Source organism: Hyalella azteca, unplaced genomic scaffold, assembly GCF_000764305.2.
Source record: "Hyalella azteca isolate HAZT.00-mixed unplaced genomic scaffold, Hazt_2.0.2 contig15055, whole genome shotgun sequence".
Lineage (NCBI taxonomy): Eukaryota > Metazoa > Arthropoda > Malacostraca > Amphipoda > Hyalellidae > Hyalella > Hyalella azteca.
This window is the reverse complement of record NW_025944920.1, coordinates 286,014-309,870: the sequence shown is the minus strand read 5'-3', so window position 1 is coordinate 309,870 and position 23,857 is coordinate 286,014. Positions and strand designations below refer to the sequence as shown.

Sequence of the window (23,857 nt, the reverse complement as noted above, 5' to 3'; positions counted from 1 at the left end):
TTTGGGCATGGGACTCATTGGAATCTTTATAGGTTCTGATTTGTGATGTAATTTCACCAATTATTATAACTCCTGATAGGGACGGACTATACTGTACTTCAGTATTGAATCACAATTTGAAAATATGAAAGAATTAGACATTTTTATATTTTTATGATATGAAAATAACTTATATTACATTGATGTGTGTCTTGATACATCATTAGCGCTATATATGACAGGATCTGAGTGAGAATCAGTAGGGAAATATGCACCGCCGCGCATTTTACTTTCATGGAAACTATGAAATAATCTGCAATATTAAGAGGAATTTACTTCTGGATGACTGAATTATGTTCAACGGGGTACAAAAATATATTAACGCAAATGATTAAGGAAAAACATTACCATGATTACATTACACAACAAAGGAGGATAATAAATAGACAATTTCGATAAAAAATGTTCTTGGCAGTGTTAATTAAGATGCTCTGACTCGCATGAAGCTCTCACATCCACTTTCTCAATGTTGCATTTTGTCTGATTATATGCGATCAATAAATCAAATATAATGTTCCCAGGAATATTTGATTTTTTTTTTTGTTTTAGACGAGACGAAATATGGAATAGTCATTTTAAAAGCAATACTTGAGAGTTGATTTTGAATACGCACTGTATAAAAGTGAAAGAGTGAACAAATAAAAAAATACATGTTCTAAAGAAAATCAATGAAGCGTATATAAAGAGAAGAAACATCATTTTCTACATATATTAAAATATTTTGTTAGCATGGTCTAGTAGTTTGCAACTTTTGATTGCATTTAGCATTTACTTCCTCGTTAGCATTTACTGATATAGTTCGATTTGAAATTTCATTTATAAACGCTTTTTTTACATTAACAAATATTTAAATGAAATTCTGCTTCAGAAAGAAGAATTACAATTAGCATGGCAGCAACACAGTTAAGCAAGATGTAAAATGCACGGCGATTGCGCGGGAGACGAAGGTAAACATTTTTTTATTGACCCATGGAATGTCGCTGCAACAATGTTGATGCCTAAAAAAATGCGTTAATGACCATAGCTCGTTTTTCTCCTTTCGCTGCTGTACGTTGTTTCTTACAATCAAAAGAAGGAGTTAAGGAGCAGAGAATAGATAAATCATAGAAATACACGAGTCACCGTGAAATTGCACGCGTTAGTAAAATATGTAAGTGGTTAAATCCATTTATTGTGAACAGGCAGCACATGCGCAACATGTATGGAATGAATATCGAAATCAGTTGCGAGTGTTGACAACTCAAATTATTTCTCATTACCATCGCCAACGAGGTATGTGAAAACACTGCGTGGTAGTGGACTAGAGTAAATCAGAGCGGCATCATTAGAAGTTTTTATTACTTACAATTAGCATCACTTTGAGAGCACCAAATGTTAACCTTAAACTATCAATAGATTAACTAGAACTATAATCTAAGATAATATCGATATATAATACAAGAGACTGAAAATCACGAATCTCTGACGACAACCAAACATTTTGGTCTCCAAAGAATCAATACTGACGTGAGAAAGTGATCGCCACAAGCTCAGACAAGCCACACTGAGATTAGGTTTAAAGATCACGACTCTGTGAACGTAAGAAAGAGAAATCTTTACAAGTGCGAAGACGGATAGCGAAAACAATCTTTTCTTTCGATCCTTCCAATATGAGGTGACTCACTTAGCATATATATTCTGTTATATAAGGATAGATTTGCATCAGTGACAACGGTGGCACATGTGGCAAGTTAATAACTTTTTGAAGTTTCACAGAGAACTGCACCGATGCAAACTGCCAAGTGGATAAGCAGCACTATAATTTTCGGGCAATTCTACTTTTTCTCATCATTGTTCTAATCACAATTTTTTCAAACATTAGATAAATTTTCAGACAATAATTCAAACTATGAGGTCGTGTTCTAACATAGTAGTTCGGTGGTCTGATCCGTTGAAATTTAACTCACTCGTACTTGAACCATGGCAGGTTCCCTAAATATATTATATAACCTTGTATACCTAATTACAGTGCCGCCCATAATTATGCATCTAACATGCATCATATATTAAACTACCTAAACATTACGAACGCAATTCGTCGAGGAACTTGGAAATCACGCGTAATTCATCAGATAAAATGAACAAAACGATTAAAATGGCATAATATAAAAAAATTAATATAAATTAGTGATATTTTGTCTAGTCAACGAAAGTTTGAAAATAAACAGCGCTGTCAACGAAAGTTCGAAAATAAATGCCCCTTTTAAGTTTTTTATCTAACTACAACTGAAAGTTCAAAGTAGAACGAAAAATACATCAAAAATTATGTCATGAAAATGTATTATATATTTCACAAAAATGCTGAATAAGATGTATAAAAAATAGTTTAAAGTCCTAATGTTCATTATAATATATACTGATCCGGCTACATAACCAGGTTCTAATCGGTCACCCATAATTTATACTGATTTACTTTTAGCCAGTCAAATCACTCTTTTCCTTCAATTTAATTCCTGAAATCAATTTAGACGCTAAAAAAAAACAGATCAAACCTAACGTGTTTTTTATCCGTAAGCAAATCCTTTTCAGGTAGTAATTTAATCGACGTGGTTGCATATACATATAATGTTATCTATATATAGATAATGTTGCCTATAGATACAATCTTTCATCAATTTGTCAATTCCACCCGGTATGCATAGAGTTCAGTTGACCTGAGAACCGTCATGTATCGGGACACAACTAACATTGAGAAACTCATCGGGCAACAGCAGGTCAAGCTTTATAGATACGAAAAGTTAGAAGATTTTCTTAACCCAAATCATCATAAATATTTAATGTGGTACAACAAATCGTGCTTGATGAAGTCCGGCCTAATCGCATTGGACAAGAATAGCATCGCTGCAATATAAACCCATAATAGAAAGAGACGACTTGTTTCAAGGAATACTGTAGGATTGATTTATGAACAATAAATATTTTAGGGACAACTTTCAACGGACGCTCGCATACTTTTATTAGTTTCATTCATTTCATTGACAGCCGAGCTCATGCTCAAAATACTCCATGCCTGAATAATTAAGAAACAAAAGCGATACAATTTCAGCTGGCTCTGACACTACATTGAGTAAAATTACTTCTCAGTGCTAATTTTTTAATGTACCTTGAAAATTTCGAGACCCTACACTTTGGAGCAGCTGGTGATAAAGATTGGTGCCAAGGCTGGTCGTCCTAACTCAATGACAGGCGGTTGGGGCTTTATTAAATGATCTAGATTTCTAGCTCGGCCAGGATGCAGACAAGATTTCATAGAAGTTACGAACACAACCACGAGTCGCAATAATCACGCCAAAAACCTGCGACGAGTCTTTCAATAAAAATATAACTTGATAAACAAATAACAGGAGTTTCATGTAAAAAAAGTCTAGTCATTTGGTGAATCGAATCTCCTGTTTTTAGAATAATTACAGTTTATAGCCTGTGGCCATTAAATTGAGATTACCGCCTGCGGATCAGCCATTATCCGTACCAGTTGCAATAGAATGAGGACGACTTCGTCCGCAACACATTCTTCGTCCGTCGGAAGCCACAAATTGTTTGAAGGCCTTCACCTGCACCAGCTACACTGGTGACGCCACTAACTGTTTGAAGGCCTTCACCAGCCACACTAGTGACACCACTAGCTGTTTGAAGGTCTTCACCTGCCATACTAGTGACGCCACTAGCTGTTTGAAGGCCTTCACCAGCCACACTAGTGACGCCACTAGCTGTTTGAAGGCCTTCACCAGCCACACTAGTGACGCCACTAACTGTTTGAAGGCCTTCACCAGCCACACTAGTGACGCCACTAGCTGTTTGAAGGCCTTCAACAGCCACACTAGTGACGCCACTAACTGTTTGAAGGCCTTCACCAGCCACACTAGTGACGCCACTAGCTGTTTGAAGGTCTTCACCTGCCACACTAGTGACGCCACTAACTGTCTGGAGGCCTTCACCTTCACTAGCCGCACTAGTGACGCCACTAACTGTTTGGAGGCCTTCACCTTCACCAGTCACACTAGTGACGCCACTAACTTTGTGAAGACCTTCACCTGCACTAGCCGCACTAGTGACGCCACTAACCGTGCGAGTAAACCCTAGCGTGCGCCAAGGCGGCTCCGGCTCCTGAGCTCGTAGCCTGAGCCACCGCGCTGCCGTGGCCAGCATGAGCGTGGGCGACGGCCAAAGACGAGCCTAGCGGGGTTGAGCCATGACCGTAGTGCGGGAAGAGCCGCTCGAGCAGACTTGATGTCACGTCTCCTGAGTGAGCACGTCGAGGAGACGACGACGCTGGTGGACTGGACTCACGAGAAGACGATGCTGTGGGCGATGCTTCCCAGCTCGCGTGGGAGATTTCATTCGAGCGGGGAGTGGACCGGTGGGAATAGTAAGAGAAGGGGAAGTTCGGTGTTATGCTGTGGTGATGGTACTGGAACGTTCGTCCGTCTGCCGATGTTAAGGTGGCCGTAGAAGACTGATGGCCACCAATAGCTGCTCGTCTTCTCCCCGTCGTAGGCTCCTGTAGAGGAAGCTCGTTGCTAGTAGTGTTGGTGTGGTCGCTTCGTCGTTGGTGCGGCAACCACGAGCTGTTGGGAATAAAATCATGACAACAACTGGGAAATTTAAATTCATCATGGGTCACTGTTTGGTTTTGCTTCATAAATTTTTATTCAGAACTGTTCTCGAACTGCAACTCATTTGTTAACGTATATAAAAACTCAAAACGACCACATAAAAAACTTGAAAAAACTTAGGATCTATTGATACTGGCCCTTTCTAAAAAATAAAGCATTTGAAACGAATTTTCGGAAAATTCGAAATGAATAAAAATAGTCGACTTGGAACAAACATGTGAAATAGATTCTTCCTCCAATTAAATATCTTATATTTCACAGATGCCATGCAAGCTTCAAGTTACCACGAAAATCGCACACGACGCAGATGCCGATAATTTAATCGCAATTCCTCATATGACATTTTTTTTCAGGCTTTTAGTCATCAGTTTTAGCGAAAAAATGTTTTATAAATGGTTAGTTTCTTGGCTATATATAGTACAGATGTATCTTGTTTGCAAAATATTTAGGAGAGTTTGCAAATGAATAATACCTAAAAACAAATACAAATTACAACAAATGAAAAGAATAACTAGCACAAAGTCATTTCTCATTTACTGAACAAGAAAGTTTCTCGGAGTAAAAAACATTTGGGAGAAAACTCATCTCTTCGCTTTGTATTAGAAAACAATCAGCCTTGAGCGGATTTTTATTTTGAATTGCCTCATTGAAAACGGGCAACGCTTATAAATTCAGCAATAATTTCTCAACACAAATTCTAAATAAGTTTCCCGAACTGTCAACGTCATTTTTATATGCATGATCGCATACGTGAAGAAACAAAAAATTTACCGACTTCAACTCCATATCGGACGGAGCGCGTTGTTCACGATGTTGTGGTCGAGTAAGTGTCATGATATCGAATAGTGTATAAAAGCTTCAAATGCCATAAGAATGGTATGCGTTTCTGTTAAAATTAATCCGCTTTACATTTATTCCTTGCATTGCTTGTGAAATTCTCCTTGCAATATTTATTGTCCCATTCTATTCCAGCTTCGCATTCCAGAAATTATGCCTCAAACTCAAAGTAATAACAAAAAATCACATTTGTACAATTTGATGTGAATTTTATAAATTTGGCATAAATTTTATTATTTAGTATGTGATTAAGTTTATATGTTTAATTACATTAAATTTAATTACATTAAATTTTATGGATCCAAACTTGATACTGAATAATGGCCCAGCGAATTATCGAACAAACGAGAGCCTGTTATCGTTCTCAAATCCTTCATTTATACGACACCTCAACCACTAATTCACGACAACAACGTCACCAAAAAAATCACATACTTCTTAAAGGCTTTTTATGTGTTATTAAAAAGTTAAAAAGCTTATGCACAGTTTAACTTAGTTGACCAATACCTCGCCGAGCCTTCGCTCCTCTCTGCCGTGGTCGCCTTGTGTTGCTCCTGTGCTTCCGCGGAGCGACCGCCGCCACCGCCGCCTTGAGGACAACATAATATTTGTCAACTTAACTATGCAACTACAATATTATAGTAATCTACCTTAAAAAACAACTACTATGTTACAGTAATCTACCTTACAAAACAACTACGATATTATGGCAATCTATCTTACTAAACAATTACAATGTTAGAGTAATCTACCTTACAAAACAACTACAATATTATAGTAATCGACCTTAAAAACAATTACAATGTTAGAGTTATCTACCTTACAAAACTACAATGTTGGACTAATCTACCTTACAAAACAACTTCAATGTTAGAGTAATCTACCTTACAAACAACTACAATGTTGGAACAATCTATCTTACAAAACAACTATAATGTTAGAGTAATCTACCTTACACAACAACTACAATGTTAGAGTAATCTACCTTACAAAACAATTACAATGTTGGACTAATCTACCTCACAAAACAACTACAATGTTAGAGTAATCCCTTACAAAACAACTACAATGTTAGAGTAATCTAGCTTATAAAACAACTCCAATATTTAGGTAAACTACCTTACAAAACTACTACAATGTTAAAGTAATGTTAAGGTTCACTCAACGTCTTTTCATCAACGTTTAATCAATGTTATTTTAACCAAAGTTAATCAACGTTTGATGCCTGGCGAGGTGCAGCAGCAGTTACCTGACGTGTGAGGGGAAGAGTCCCATGAGGGTTGAGTGGCCAGTGCGCCGGGCCACACCACGGTGCACGACTGAGGGACCCGCCACTGTTGAAAAACATTTTTAATTACCTTGAACTTATATACAAAGAGCGTCAACTGCAGCTTTGATTGTTTACAAATATTAAGATTGGTATTTTATAGATTATCTAATTGATCTTAAATCATTTAGAAGTTGGCTAATAAATTATTGTGAATTGTATCGAGCCTAAGTGAATTCGTGTTGGAATCCACAGGGAATATATTTAGAGGGGAAACATATAAAAAAGTTTTGAATTGTTAAGATGTTAATATTAGTGAGATTTTAACTTACACTAGTACTCATGCTTCTCCCCCCCCCCCACCAAAAAAAGTAATTATAAAGACTCATATTCGACGCTAACTAATCCTGACGCTCAATTTAAAATTACATAATTGTCATACCCTGTTAAATAATTTTGATTCTTTAACTCTATTTGCGAACAATAGTGAATCCTACAAATGTGTAAGATCAGAAGATTCAGCTCAATTTCATCTCGATTTTCGAAACAAAATATAAGGTATAGAAAAAGCATTGCACATGATATCCTGCGCTTGTAAAATTTGTCGTTCACATTTCCCGCCTCAAGTCAAATTTATGGTAAATAAACGAGACCGAAATAAAAAAAAACTTGGGCCAATTAATTTCCTCCACGTTTTATAATGTTTTGCATTTCTCCCATTAAGAATAAATTTGCAGGTCCAGGTACTTTTCTGACAAGATGAGTATCTTGGATACGCCCTGAACTGCTTCATAACACGTATATCTCTGTCTGCGTCCTCATCAATTTTTGAATTATGATTCCTAAATCTCCCGACGAGCTAATATGTAGAAGAGAACAATTTATACAGTACAAAGTGAACTATGAACACAATACACAGTTGACAAAGTTTACGTGGTGCGAAAAAAGATGTCGTGAAATAAAAACAAAATGCAGTGACATACTCCTCCTCTGGACTTACTGAGTACATGGGGATTGGTTTTCCAGCATTCAGGCCCGGACAAACTGCCATCACACGGCTGGACTCTCGGGAGCCCTGCAAATTAAACGGGGTAAAAATTCCACGCAAATGACGTTCAAACAACGTTAGACCAACATTATTTAACAAAAATTACTGATGGGAAGGTAATGATTCGCGTGGATAGAGCTGAATTTAAACACTTTCCTTTAGGTGACCGAAGTTGAAAAACATATAAAGAGTTGATTTCGTTGAAACAACGTTTAATCAACGTTATTTCAACGTCAAATGCCTGGTAGGAAGCAAGTGACGATGCAATTCTCTGTCTGGGGAGCGAAGATAATTTTGTATTTATCAAATATTTTTCAGTGGCCATATTAAAAAAAATATAACTCAGTACTCACTGCAGTGAGTGACAGGGAGCGCATTTTCTCGTCGACGAAAACTTGAGGTCACGGACAGACGGACGGACAGACAGACACACAGACAGACGGACATGGCGAGCACAATAGTGTATTTTTTCCATAAATGAGAAAATGCACTAAAAATTAATTTAAATTTCCTATTCTAGATGTCAACCAACAGACTGAAAAGAATTATATATTTAAAAATTATTCTTTAAGAGATTGATCATGTTTCTGATTGCAGTAAATGATTAATACATTATTTTAAAACTAGTGAATATAAAATATAAAAACGAATACGGGTGAAGTGTGGCATTTAAATTAAAACAAATTGTCATGCGTGCCTCTAATAATTTGCCTCTTTCCATGCATATCCTCAGTTTTATCTCAAGCTGAATTAGCCTCGCACGTGAGAAAATGAGTATTTAGGAGAAAATTTAGAATGTTCAATATTATTCTTCTGCTTAGATTTACATATATATATTAAGAAAGGCCATGAGCAATCATATGTAACTTTTTCACCTACCTACGCACGAACAAGATGGAAGTATTGTATAAGAATAGCTAGAATTATTTCTTACATTGGACGGACTTATCTTTACCCTTATCAATAATTTTAGGGAAGAATTCTCGATTAGCTCACAGTTTCCCATTCGGTGGTTTTGATTATTAAAGAATTCTATAATTTTAGTCAAGCTACACAAAATATTAATTGATCAAAGTATTACATCATTGTTTCAGGATTAAAGAAAATGTGAAACTAAAGTACAATGCTCCCATAGATAAATCGTGAATGTATACACAAACGAATGCATAAGGGTACATCAATAAATAAAATAAACCAGTTTATAATTATATTAATAGAAAACAACGAAATTCGCGTGCAACTCAGGTTCTACTATCAGGTTTATACTACACTCAAGTTCATAACAATAATTAGGGAGTATTAATTAGAAGATGCTCACCTCAGACGCAGAGTTGTAGTCTGTTCGAGACGCGTCACCGCCAAATAAGTTATCATGTTGCACGCACAGCAAAGTCACAGGGAAAAAACATCAACGTTAAGAAACTGAAAGATTATGTTAAGATCTACTTCAAAGAATGTGTGTATCTGAGATAAATACTAGGGTTAAGTTACTATCAAAAAGAATACGTCTACATTTTTCAATCACGAGGAAATGAAAAAAAAACAGATCATGCGAAACATAGAAATGCACTAGAGTGAACTACTAAGATCACTTTACACGCTGTTTAAACTACTAACAACCCACCAGACATCAGACATTGATCTAAACGTTGTTTCGATGCATTAAACGTTAATTAACGGCTACATCAACGTCCTTTGTATGGTGGTTTAATGATAATCAATCACTATTGGCATGGTTAATAGGAAGTTAGATTTACCCTGGACTGTTACTGTGAATGAACACTTGGCCCGATTCTTGTAAGCGTCGCTGCCCACATAGTGTACGGGGTATGTACCAGTAGTCAGCCGCCGACCGGGCTCCTGCCGTGAGACAATTCAGGCTTCAGATTCTAATCAAAATTTAAATAATGTTTAATATCATTAACTCGACCATTCATAACTTGTTCTATTGCTGTTAGTGAGGAGCCTGCAGTATGAGATTTTCAGCTTCTGCTCGTAGTGGATCACATTTGCTCCCTTTCACTAAATATTTGTATATATTGTGGATTTGTTAACCAATAAGATGAATTTGTTTAAAAAATGGAAAAATTTGTTTCTCAATATGATAGAGCAAAAAGTATGATCTCTGCTATATTATTTCTTTTCACCGACCAATTGCCTTCCAATTTATTTAATTTAATTCACCATAAAGAAACTCAAGCGTCAATTGAAAAACCGAGTCAAATCATTGAAAAACAACTGGCAAAAGTTTATTCGTATCGTAAAATTTTTGACGACTTGTCAAAAAAGATTGTTTACATCGAACATTTTTTCGACTTGTAAAAAGTTCGTTCGTTTTGAAAACATTTTTGACATCTGATCAAAAATTTTTCGTTCATAACGAAAACAAATTTTAAACATGTAAAAAAATTCGTTCGTGTCGAAAATATTTTTGACGGATTGACTAAATACGGCGTTATGAGGTCGTTCGTATCGTTTGCTCACCATGGACTTCCAGACGTGAGTCACAGCAACGTTGTCCCTGAAGTGAGGCTCCTGCCAGGACGCCACGGCGCTGCTCTCCCCAGGGGCGAGTGAGATCGCGAACGACACCGGACACTGCGACACGCGCGGCTCCTCAGCGTCTGCCGGAGGGGAGACTCAATAAAAGGGCTAAATAATATATATGAAAGGAGTCAACAAATAATGAGAAAGTACGTTAAAAACGTGGTAAAAAGTTATATATCAGGTATTAACAGGTTTAATAAGACATAGGAAAATGGTCAATACTACATAAGAAAGGATTCAATAAAAAGCACCCACCTACGACTTCGATAGCGAAGGAGCAGGTGGCCGAGTCGTCGCCTGTGGGGCTTTTGGCGGTGAAGGAGACGCGCGTACGGCCAGCCGGCAGCTCTGCCTCCAGCTCCTTGGCCCACGACGGACTTGCTTCCACGAACCTGGCGTCAGGAAACATTAATCTTTAATTGGCTAAATTTAAAAAATGGGCCTTCTCCGTCGCCATTGCAGACGATAGCTTCGATAAAACATTAATCTTTAATTGGCCTGAATGATTTAAAATGGTTTTCCATCGTTGCCTCTGCAGGCGATGGCGTCAGTAATACATTAATATTTTATTTGCCAAACTGATTAAAAATATTTCTTCTTCGATGCTTCTGCAGACAATGGAATCAGCAAAAAAATTAACATTTGATTTTCCAAACTGGTTTTAAATTGTAGTCCATCATTGACTCTGAACAAAACCTTGTTCATTTTTTGCACTGTTAATAGCTTTGACCTAAAATAATTGATAAGTGAAGGATTACAATTAAGCAACAAAAAAGGAGATGCGGACTGAGTCAATGAGATCGTTATAAGTTCTACACATGAAAAATATATAGAAGTAACTTAATTTTTTATTTGTTAACGGCATATTAATTCCAGCATTATTCTTGGAATTAAATACGTAACTTTTACAGATAAGAAAAAGAGTACACTTAACGCAGCAGTTTTTAATATCAGGTTTATGGTATCTTAATGTCGTAGCTACCAAGCTGGTCGTGCCATATGACATTTTTTAAAGAATCGAACATATTCTATAGAATATGAGCAACTTACTAAATGAAACAAATAGTTTGAGGTTGAAAATGCAGTGAGTTTGGAAGCAGAAAAATTACTTAGCTTTTTAAGAACATTATTTAAAAACTTGATAAAAATTGTAGAAAATTTTCGGAGCTGTAAAAAATTCAAGTATTCAATTAATCAAGCAAGAAAAAATTAGGTGGCAAAAAAGTAGTGAAAATTATTCAACTACAAAATGAATTGATACACTGACTAGCATCGCCCGTAGAGGAACACAAGAAAAAATTACAATAGAACGACTTGAAAAATCAAATTCCAGTAGAATCGATGAAAATTCCAGTAAATTGAAGTGAAAAATCGATTTTTTGGAAAGCGAGAAATTTTTCAGTATCTTTTCTGCAACTAGAAGGAGCTATGTCAGCGACATGCAGCGGTCCAGTTTATTTTATAATTTGTTTGGAGACTTGTGGTGTCAGAGGCAACTCCCAGCCTGATCTCTGTCACGGACGCAGCAGCAGCAGTCCATGTAGTCCATGTAGTATCACGTGCATCAGAGTCTTGCCGGATCAGCGGAAGGCCAGCAGACTCAGCAGTTCAGCGGCTATATTCCTACATTTTTTCCTGACAGAGCCAAGTGGTGAGTGACTGACTCCATTACAGGTTTAAGGATGTCACAATAACCATCTTCTCACTCCAGCCCCAGAACCTTTGAGTTGTTCTTTGCACCGACTCCTCAGCTGATTGTGCTACGGATTATTGTTGCGAAAAGTCACTAAATCGATCGGAGCTGTAAAATTTGTATTCCGGTTCTTCTCTTCAATATCATACATTAATCAGGTTAAGGAATGTTCAAATTAACAGCAATGGAATTCAAAAAATTTTTAAGCGTGAACAATAAACTTAAGTTTCACCTCAACTCTTCACAAGGCACGGTGTCACAAAGCGGTCTTAGCAGCAGCTATTAAATGGAAAACGGTATCAGATGTTTTACAGCAAAGATTTGGCTTGATCGATTATCCCGCTTTGATACACACGCATCTGCCAGAGAGATTATCCATGCATATATTAGACTATTTTCTCGTTAAAGAATATGACAAACCTATTCAGTCCTGCAGCCAAGACTCCACACTAAAATATATGATTTTATTTCACTGCATCTGAAGTCTTTCTTCCAAATTTCCTACTGTCCGAAGTAAAACGAAGCAGTAAAAATTTTGAAGGCTCCTTTCCATTCTTTTACAATTTATACCCAGAAAATAGTACAGAGAGAAACACGATGTATTAAGAAGCCACGAGTAACCTCCATTTTAGAACACAGGGCTGTCATCAAAGAAGGTTTGATCAATTACTACGCTTGATCAATTACTACGAAGCAGGGGCGATTTTTATAATTATTATGAAGATTTAGAGAGAATATTCATCACGCATGCCTTTATCGAGCGACGTACATTAGGAATGTTGTTTATTGGTACGACGTTGAAGTGTTGTTGAAAAATGGAAATGCGAAAAAAATGGAAGCTTGCTTGGTACATGGGGCAAGAAGTCAAACTGCTTAAGGCACCAGGATAAAAATTTTGTGGAAGTGTGAGTTATTTAATAGGAGAATTTAACATAAAAATTAGTGGTCGAGAGAACCTAAAAGAAAGACAGTAAGCAATGCATTTTACAACAGAGCAACATAAAAAGAAGATGAAAAGACTTTCGAAGCTATAGTGAGGAAATCTGCTCAGACGAGCCGTAAAAAAATTGATCAATCATAATGTTCTTTATTTGCATATTAGAATTTTACGTTCATTGTTGAATATCGCAAAGTGAACACATTAGGTTCATTGAACGCAATAAATTCATGGTAGAAGAACCTACTGTTTGTCATGAAAGACCGGGACATTCAAATTATCGATCTTGACCAGTAGAGGAAATACTTAAATACGCTCAAGTTTAAAATTTTATTTATTTACTTTCAGCTAATATATTTTCAGTACATTTTGTCATTTCCGATATTTTTGTAGCTGAATCTTAATTAAACGAAACTAAAAGCTCCAAGAACAAGGACATCAATGATGGTAGCTGAATCTTAAGTAGAAGAAACTATAAGCTCCATGAACATCAATGAAGCGAGTAGAAGATAATAATTACTTTTGAGATAGGAGGTTTAGATAAGGAATATTTTGGGATGTTATAAGTGGTGTTGAAATCAGTGGTAGCAATGGAGTGTCAAGTGAAGAAAACTTCATGGGGCAACGCAAAGGCAAGCGTGTACCTGCGGCTGTGAATGCCTGAGCTGCGAAGATGACCTTCTGCGGATCTTATCTGAAAACTGCACTGAGAAACGTACCATTAGGGAGGGAAATTTACTCAAAATGAAGTAAATTCAAACGACCAGGAGTTATTTTTAGGGCGAACTATTGGTAGACTATCCACTTTTCAACACATATCGCTTTCGATTACGAGTTCGTTTCAACTTGTTGACTCAGAGAACCAGGGTCCTAATTCTGCAAGTAAGTCATTCTTAAAATATGAGTATCTGTTGGTTGGATAACATTTATCACCTTGGGTGTACAAAAAAACGGTTTATCCCAGATAACTTTTACGAAAAGTTAGTATTATATGGTTAAGTCAGGTAGGTTCATTTCTTGTGATGCTCCTCAACTGAAGACTGCTCTAGTCCTTCAAGAATAATGTTCTAGTTTGCGACCACAATTACCAAAGTTATTGCGCTAAATTAAGATTTCCATGATATCTTGCCGATGTGCATGAGTCCATTCAGGATGGAAAAAACGGTGTAATTCATGGCTCTTTTCACGCTTCAAAGTTGAGTTTAATGTTGATTGATCCTTTTATAAACACTTTCAGTCACGCGTATAATATGATATTACTACGAACAGGAATAGAATTTAACAATATGGTCCATAATACCTAATTCCGCCAGCTGCCTCGTTGATCAGTTGAATTGAGTGGCTCTGCTGGTAGCATGCATTCAAACCAGCATTTGACAGCGCAAAAGTTCATTATATACAACATTTTTACTAATGGTAAAGGCTTCTACATAAAATTCATGGCAAACCCTGATATGTCATTATAAATTGAATTCAAACTAGAATATTTTCTACTATAGATCAGTAAATCAATCCCAGATACGCTATAAAATTCGAGTCACCAATGCTGTATTAGCGTGCCATGCTTACGATTAACAACGACCATGGCATATATTCACGTGTGATATTGTATCTTGGGTTGGCATGTGCACCAAAATTTGCATCTTGGTTGTATTTAAGATTCATCACAACGGTATGACAATTCAAAATCAGTTTTAACTAGATAAAAACATAAAGATCATTTGTTGGATCACTGTAGCGTCAAAGCTCAAATATTAGAGCAAGAAAGTTCAACAGTTGATTCTCCAAAACAGAATGTGTTTCATTTTTGGAGCCAAGGAATTTAATCTTAGCATCAAGATGGAAGCGGTACAACAACAAGACACATTCAGTCTCAAACTATCCCATAAATAGCGTTCAACATTCCAGAATAAAAATTCAAACAGCTGATTCTCATTTTCCATTATCGAAAATTAATAAAATTAGTACTTAGAATTACATCACAAGACGCTGACCTGTACCAGTCGACGTTAGCTTTAGGTGCCGGCAGCCTGACGTACGCCGAGCCTTGGTTTGGCTGCAGCGGGACGGTGTAGTCGCTGGGGCACTGGATGAACGGCTTCACGCTGGCTGCTCGGAACACAACTCGATGATGTTTGTGTCATGGCATGCAAATTTTAATAGGTTTAGAGTATTTTGAATAGACACGCACTGCTCTTACAAGTTTCAATGCCAGACACTCACCCCTCTCACAAGTTGCCACGCAGGAGACACTCACCCCTCTCACAAGTTGCCACGCTGGACACTCACCCCTCTCACAAGTTGCCACGCAGGACACTCACCCCTCTCACAAGTAGCCATGCAAGACACTCACCCCTCTCACAAGTTGCCACGCTGGACACTCACCCCTCTCACAAGTTGCCACGCTTGGCCAGGTCCCAGTGTGAGGGCAAGTGATGACCGGGTTGCCGCGTACCATGTAGCCGGGATCACACGACACGTAGCAGTGCTGGCCGGGGGTGGAGGTTCGGGTCGTGCATCGTGACGGTGCAATGCGGCCGTGCACTGCGGCGGCCAGCGGCTGACATTTCGTCACTGCGAGGCAAAATATCCTGTAAGTTTTATCACTGTCGAGGCCTCTACAAAAATCATTTGAACTGTGCTCGTCTGTCGAGCTCATTCATTCGTAGGTGCTAAAGTTCTGTAATAATAATACAGCGTAAAAGTGAGGAATGATGTTCGATTTTATGTACGGTGTTAGTCATTGAAGAAATAAGCGTATATTATCAAATTATCAAATCTGCCTTCGTTGAACATGAGAAGCTGTGAAATTTGAAACTGAAATCGCATGAATAGTGTATCTTGTACTAGGTACTTCTTTATTCTGAAATCTCTATATGCTCGCTGCAATATTAACAAAATAGCTCGGATGTTAGTATAACTATTAGTTAACGCATACAAATAGTTTTCTCCTCGAATACCCGAAAGTACAGATCCAACAGTCCTTTGCGTGAATAGTGAAGCAAACGCAAAAAAATTAGCATGCGTAGATGCAAAATAATTTTTTTATTTCAGTTCATTAAAAACTGTTGACTTCACAGCCTGGTAGTGCTATTCCTACCAGACTGCCGTGGAGTCAGACAAAAGTAATGGTATTCATACCAAGCAGTGCCAGTTCGTACCACCACAAGTGGGGGCGCTGGCGCTCCAGGTGCCGTGTGTCGTGCAGGAGGTCAGGAGGCTGCCCTGCAGAGTCGTGTTGTCTGCACAGCTGTAGCTGCAGACTGTTCCTGCAGGATACCGGGCCTGGCTTTCCCCGCAGCTCACGGCGCCTCCCTCAGGTTCGTGGGGAGGTGCACATGTGACTGCCTCCGCTGTAGTCATGAGGAATGTTTTCAACAGGAAGATCATATGCCTAATTAACCTCGGATGACATTAATTGGGTTCACATATACAGGGTGTCCCAAAAAAACGTTATTCAACTTTGAATGGCTGTAACTCGAAAAATAATCGAGTTAAAAAAATTGGAAGGTCAGGATATGCTTCCTATGTTTTTTCCATCTCTCCACCAAAAATCAGACAGATCGATGTAGTGTCCACAGGCATATCATCTCTTCTACCAACAACAACAGTCACACTCAAATCATTTCATAGTACTTCTCCTGCATAGATGTATAAGGTTCTGCAAAAATTTCATATGTTCATGAATAACCTTAATATTAATTTCCTTACATTGATGGAATATGCAAACAAATCTGGCTGCAAAATTTAGACTATGAAATTTTAGGGAAAAATGTAAATGCGAGGCTGAATGAACTGCAGGAAAGGTAAAAATGTTCTCTAGAAAGTGAAACTAGTCGTACAGTCATAAAATATATAAACAAGTACTAAAATAAAAAATATAAGTCATTACTCACTGCAGTGAGTGACAGAGAGCGCATTTTCTCGTCGATGAAAACATGAAGTCAAGGACAGACAGACGGACATGGCGAGCACAATAGTGCATTTTTTCAATAAATGAGCAAATGTGCTAAAAATGACCATTTCGATGATGAATATTTATTTAACCTGCTTCGGAGATGCATATGATTTATCTTCATTAGAGGAACCCACCTTCGCAAGAATGTCCGTCAGGAGCAAGTATGTAGCCAGGCCTGCAGGAACACTTGTAGGATCCGATGGTGTTTGTGCAGAGCTGCGCGCAGCCGCTGCTGCTGTCAGCGCACTCGTTGACGTCCCAGCACTGACTGGGGGCACTGGTGAACGTCAACCACTTAGAGTCTACGCTACGTAACTACGAGTGCCAGGGTTGCCAAAAGGTGGCAAAAGAAAACGGCCAAATCATCTCAAAAAAGGCCCCAAAATATCCAAAATTAATTATTTATTCATAAATTTGTAATTTTCGGTGCAAAAATACAATTTTAACGTTTTAAAATTTGACCTCAATTGTTTTTAGCAATTAAAAATGCGATAAGTTTAAGGCGTTCATAGATTTAAACGGCCAACGCAATCATTGAAAGGCCCAAATCGTTGAATTTGGCCGTGAAAAGGTAAAGGCTTTTCTGGCAACCCTGACAGTGAATTATTAGTCTTATGATGGTCTAGTATTTTGCGGTGGCGAGCATTTACGAAAGAAGAAGCAGAGGAAAACAATGTTTTGAACAAATTACAAATAATTGAAACTGGAAAAAATTTCATGGAAGCGCTGAAGCAAATTTATAATATCCGATGAAATGACGCTTTATGTGGATAGATACCGTTCATGCGACAGTTGAAGCATATGCCTTTAGGATCGACGACCCAAAATAAATTATGCAACCATGATGTCGAAGACATTGCAACCCTGATCAAATTCATGTAAATAAATTTCAAAAAATCCAAAAGTGAAGCCGTGCAACAATGCGAGAGTTATAGGAGAGTAAAAAAATATGGGTAGACTTTTGGTACATAGTGGGCAAAGAGAAAATACCCCCATTTTCTGATTAATGATAAAATCTGTGAGCAGCAGCAGAGCAGAGCAGCAGGGATTTGAACACTGAAGGATTCGTCGAAGACATGCAAGACGATAATTAAGCGATGACGAGAACGAAATGAAGAAATGAGGACGAAATACCATCGGAAAAAAGAATTAGTCTCATAAATTTTTAGCCAAGAGTAATTTAAATGCATCTCTGTATGTTTTCGTTAAAAAATTATTTTTTCGTTCATTTCAACGCAATTATCTGATTTTTGAAAGAATGTATTACGTATAGAAAAGCTCAGTGAAGCAAAAAATCTACACTTAACGAAGCGAACTACGGTAGTGCCAAAAATATAATATTAAATTTCCTATAGTAAAATATTACATTAATCAATTTGATAACTATTGTTAAGAATTTTACTGAACATATTTCTCCCGTGTACATGAACTTGGGACCTTTTAGGTAGGACCAGAGTTGATGAGCTCAGGCTAAACTCAGTTTTAACCAAACTTGCCCTAGATTGTTCAGCAATTTGGTACGTTATCATTTACTTATGTTATGATCATTTTATTGCGTGTTAACCTCGATTATTTTCTCTATATTGTTTATAATTTCGAATAACCTCAACTTTGTTTTCAAATTGTTCCTTCTTTGTTTTCAGAAACCGTTACAATCCACAACGAGTTTTCATTCTGAACAATCCCCCGAACAAAGAGCCATATTCTCATATTATTTATAACTATAAAAGGTATAAATAATTCCAACAAAAGTTATGTACAAATAAGTAACACATCGATAGAGCAAATGCCAAACTTACCGAATTTATTTAACTTTACATTGAGAGACTTCGAAGCCACAACCTTAGCATTTGACATGGTGACAGATGTACCAATTTTTTGCTTTGATGTAGCTATTAGGTGGCGCTAAATCAGTTAGTTGGCGCTAAATATACTTAAAACGATCGGTTGTAATCATAATACTCATGCACCGACGTTTGTGCAAGACATTATACTGTCAATAGTTAGTTTACGATGGCAAACGTAGTTGTTTGAAAGTCTTTTGGACACACGTGTTTGTTTGAAATTATTTTAGACACACGTGTTTGTTCGACAGCATTATACCTACGAGCGATCGTTCGTAAATATTTTACAATAAATGTTTGTTCGTAAGCATTATACTTATAAAATAAAAATAATTATTCATGAAAACATTTGTTTGTAAACATTTTACTGACAAACTTTTGTTTGTTAATATTATATTTTCCTGCGTTAATTGGTAAGCATTGTTTTTTTAACGTTTTTTAGTAGCAATTGAATTGCAAAACTTTGTGAGCATACCACTGAAGAAATGGTTCTTTATAGTAATCATTATCTTGACAAACATTTGCTTGTAAGTAATTCGTATCAGTTATTTCAGTAATACGTGCATTTCATTTAAGAGTTAGTGACGCAGACAAGTAGCAAGGGTTGCAGGAGTAGAAGTTATTAAGAGTTTCAGACATTAGGAAGTGAATGTGCTGCATGTATTGAGAGTATTAAAAGGTAACACAAAGAAGTAGCCGAGGTTGTAAGAGTCAAATTATTGAATAATTACAGACAAGATGAAGTAACCGGAGCTGCAGGAACAAGAGTATACAAGAGTAACTGACATAGAAGTAGCCTGGGATGCAGGAGCCAAAATATTGAGTAGTTACTGACACAAGGAAGTAGCCGGGGTTGCAGGAGCCAAAATATTGAGTAGTTACTGACACAAGGAAGTAGCCGGGGTTGCAGGAGCCAAAATATTGAGTAGTTACTGACACAAGGAAGTAGCCGGGGTTGCAGGAGCCAAAACATTGAGTAGTTACTGACACAAGGAAGTAGCCGGGGTTGCAGGAGCAGGTGTATGAGCCCGGCGTATTGATGCACGTGTGGTGGCACGGATTGGACTCGCACTCATCCACGTCTAAACACACGCCCCCGCTCGATGCCTCGTACCCGCCAGGACACCTGAATGCGGCATGGAACAAACATTTGTTTTTTTTTATTTAAATTTGAAAATTTTGAAATTTTAAAATTCAAAAATGTTAAACTTTGAAAATTTAATAATTGACAATTTCAAAAATTTACAATTCGAAAAATTTACAATATTAAAAATTTACAATTTGAAAAATTTACAATTTGAAAAATTTACAATTAGAAAAATTGAAAATTTGAGAAATTTATAATTAAAAAAATTTACAATTTGAGAAATTGAAAATTTGAGACATTGAAAATGGGAAAATTTGAAAATGTTAAAAATTGTATATATCAAAAATTTTAAATTTGAGAAATGAAAAATTAAAAATAGAAAATCTGATAAATTGAAAAATTTAAAGCTGAAAATTTGAAAAATTCTAAAATAAAAATTTTACAACTTGGGAAATTTAAAATAAAAAAATTTAAAATTTTAAATTTTAAATATTCGAACTTGAAGAAAATTAAAATATTGAAAACTGAAAATTTGTGACATTTAAAAATTGAAAAATTTCAAAATTCGAAAAATTCAAACTAGGTCAACCTGAAAATGTAAAATTTGAAAAATAAAAATATTCAGTATATAAAAACTTAAAGCATAAAAACTGTAAATTTTCTAATTATAGTGAATCTATAAATTTTTCCATTTCTTGTTGATGAAGAGATCAGTCGAGACCTCACCCACACTCGAAGGAGCCGATCGAGTTGACGCAGGTGTGGGAGCAGCCGCCGTTGCCCGCGCTGCACTCGTCCACATCCTCACACGAGACTTCGTCGGCAGCCAGGCGGAAGCCGGCGCCGCATGTGCATCTTGAAACAATGAAAAATATTGCTGAAAATTTCCTGACAGAAAAATTATATGGAATAAATTAATAATATTTCGCCTTCAATTTGACTTTAAAGTTTCGTGACTTGTTCAGTATTTATTTTTTATTCTTTGAAATTGCTATACTTTTGAAAACTAAACCTGTATGACAACCATAACACAAGCGGTTTTTCTCATCTGAACAATATGGATCTCATCTGTTCTTCCTTTGATAGAAATTACAATGAGTAAAAATAGCATGAGTCTGGCCAATGCTTACTTGTAGGAACCGCGGGTATTGATGCACTCGCCCCTACACCGACCGGGGTAGAAGTGGCATTCATCAATGTCCTCACAAGAGCGGTTGCCTGCCTTGAGCTGGTAGCCAGGTTTACAAGAACACTCGTGTCCACCATCACGGTTGCTGCACTTGTATTCGCAACCTCCGTTATTTACGAGACACTCGTTGGTGTCGATACACGTGTGGTTGTCGTTTGCGAGCTCGTAACCCAGAGGACAAAGACAGGAGTAGCGACCTTCGCTGTTGATACAGTCGTGCGAACAGCCCCCGTTGTTGTCACCACACTCGTTGACATCGACGCAGCTACGCAAATCAATTGCCAGTTTAAGACCTTCACTGCAGCGACATTCGTATGAGCCTGGCGTGTTGATGCAAGTCTCGCTGCACACATCGTCCTCCAGGTCACACTCGTCGATGTCTGTACACGTGTGGTTGTCTCTGCCAAGCGAGTAACCCAGATGACACGAGCACCCATACTCGCCATGCGAGTTGGTGCAGAAATGGGAGCAACCTCCGTTGTTAAGACCGCATTCGTTGAGATCAGAGCACGTACGGTTATTGTCTTCAAGTACGAGACCTGTTGGGCACGAGCACTCGTATCCACCCATTTGGTTTGTGCACACGTGGCTACAGTCTGATTTATTTGCTAGACATTCATCCACGTCAACGCAAAGGCCTCCGCTAAGCTCGTACCCTGACTGACACGAACATGAAAAAGATCCAAGAGAATTGCGACATGACTCAGAACAACCACCATTTCCTTGCGCACATTCGTCGATGTCAATGCAAGTTTTTTGATCGGTATCTAGGGACCAACCAAGAGGACATTGGCAAGCAAACGATCCTTCATCGTTAGTACACGAGTGACTGCAACCACCGTTGTTGAAGGCGCATTCGTCGACATCGATGCAAGTATTCCACCACAGTCCAGCCTGAGCCTCGGCAGACTGCTGGGGTTCCGCATAATCATCGTAATAATCTGAGGGGATATTGAACTCGTATCCTACAGGACAACTACACTCAAACGATCCTATGAGGTTGATACAAATATGGCTACACAGAGCGTTGTTTTCAGCGCATTCGTCGATATCTGTGCACTCTTTGACTACTCCTTCCGACACCCTCATTCCTTTTGGACAATTGCACTCATAACTGCCGATCAGATTGGTACATTCACCACCACAACCCCCGTTATTTTCTGCACATTCGTCGATGTCTACACATTGTTGTTTAAATTTATCATCACTAGTCGAATTGAATTTGTAACCTGTTGGACATCCACACTCAAAGGTGCCCTCTAGGTTAAGGCACTTGTGGCTGCAGTTGTGCAGTCCACGCTCGCACTCATCCAAATCGACGCAAACGCGCTGGTTTTCAGTGACCGACCCCTCGGTGGTGAGCTCAAAACCCTCTTTACAGATACAGTCGTAGCCGCCCACGGTGTTATTGCAGCGCTGGGTGCAGCTAGCTACACCAGAGCTACATTCGTCCACGTCTTCACAGGCGAAGCCATCTTCCCCCAACACGAAGCCGGGGGGACAGTGACACTTATATGAACCACCCTCATTTGAACAGAAGTGCGAGCATCGCGACTCGGTAGCACATTCATCAATATCCCTGCACTTGTAGGTGTCATGAAGTTCGTATCCAGGATAGCACGAACAGCGATAGCCGCCTGGTTCGTTATGACACGCATGCTCGCATTCGTGCGTGGTCAGGCTGCACTCGTCCACGTCGACGCAGTTGTGGTCGTCCACGAGATCGTAGCCTGAGGAGCACGAGCAGTCGTAGCTGCCGGGCAGGTTTATGCATTCCTGGAAATGCAGACAATTAATTATAACTCCCTGAATTTTCTATCCAATAAAAGTTATCTTATTTTGACTATTTTTATTGGAGAAAGAGAGAAGTAAACTAGAGAAATGGTGAAAAATATGGTTCAATAACTGAATATCTTCACATTTCGTTGGCATATTAATCTCAGTTTGCATGTGTTGATAATATTTATCGAAAAACTTTGAATGCATCAGGCGTTATATTCAAAAAGGTTAGAGAAAAATTTTCAAAGGGAATTTTGGAAGTTCATTCCCAATAAACGAATGAAAGAAACAATAGTAGGCGAATAATCTAATGAAATCCATTAGAGTAATTAGTTGGAGCCAAAAAAGGCAAGAACACACCTGTTGACAGCCTCCATTGAGATGGAGACACTCGTCCACGTCGCGGCAGGCGTGGAGGTCGGCCGCCAGTTCGTAGCCAGCTTGACATGCGCAGCTGTAGCTGCCCTCAGTGTTGCTGCAGACGTGGGCGCAGCCGCTGCTGCCTTCACCGCACTCGTCTCTGTCTGTGCAGGCAGGGCATGATGGAATTCTGGGAATTGTTGTTCGCATATTCGCGATCAATCCAGCCTGAGAGCTTGGTCAGTTTCAAATATGAGCTAAGTTATAAATGAAAATATTAGTTTAAAATATTCGAAGCAATGCAATATTTTGATATGAATATTTGTTAATACATTATCCCTTCCGTATTCTACGCTGTTGCAGGAGAAATTAATTCAAAGTTTCAAAATACTGCTCTTCGCATAATTAGCCTGTAAATTTAACTATTTCTGCTCTAAACTTGTTTCCTAAGTGTAAAGAATCGATTAAATTCAGTGAAGAAGATGAAAACTGAGCGCCAAAACCGATCATGATAAGTTCTAAGATGATAATGAACATGAGTTCTGGTTTTCAATTTAATGGTTCAATTGGCATCTAGAATGGTATTATCTAGGTAAATTCCTAACATATATAATTTTTAG

At 38.0% G+C, this 23,857-nt stretch overlaps 1 protein-coding gene across 1 annotated transcript in view; it reads right to left on the bottom strand.

Annotated features, from left to right (window-relative positions):
• Positions 1–2,383: 2,383 nt before the first annotated feature.
• The window catches only part of LOC108670108, a 51,974-nt gene continuing 30,500 nt past the window's right edge, over positions 2,384–23,857 (bottom strand). The window contains exons 14-29 of the mRNA XM_018157558.2: positions 23,238–23,401; positions 21,040–22,874; positions 20,636–20,764; positions 19,811–19,948; positions 17,113–17,255; positions 16,182–16,373; positions 15,406–15,594; positions 15,015–15,129; positions 10,646–10,782; positions 10,328–10,467; positions 9,601–9,703; positions 9,162–9,181; positions 7,796–7,870; positions 6,778–6,862; positions 6,036–6,117; positions 2,384–4,643 (exon numbers count right to left, since the gene is read on the bottom strand). Of these exons, the coding sequence (XP_018013047.2) occupies positions 4,136–4,643; positions 6,036–6,117; positions 6,778–6,862; positions 7,796–7,870; positions 9,162–9,181; positions 9,601–9,703; positions 10,328–10,467; positions 10,646–10,782; positions 15,015–15,129; positions 15,406–15,594; positions 16,182–16,373; positions 17,113–17,255; positions 19,811–19,948; positions 20,636–20,764; positions 21,040–22,874; positions 23,238–23,401 (4,055 nt within the window). The 3' untranslated portion in view covers positions 2,384–4,135. The remainder of the gene's footprint in view (positions 4,644–6,035; positions 6,118–6,777; positions 6,863–7,795; positions 7,871–9,161; positions 9,182–9,600; positions 9,704–10,327; positions 10,468–10,645; positions 10,783–15,014; positions 15,130–15,405; positions 15,595–16,181; positions 16,374–17,112; positions 17,256–19,810; positions 19,949–20,635; positions 20,765–21,039; positions 22,875–23,237; positions 23,402–23,857) is intronic.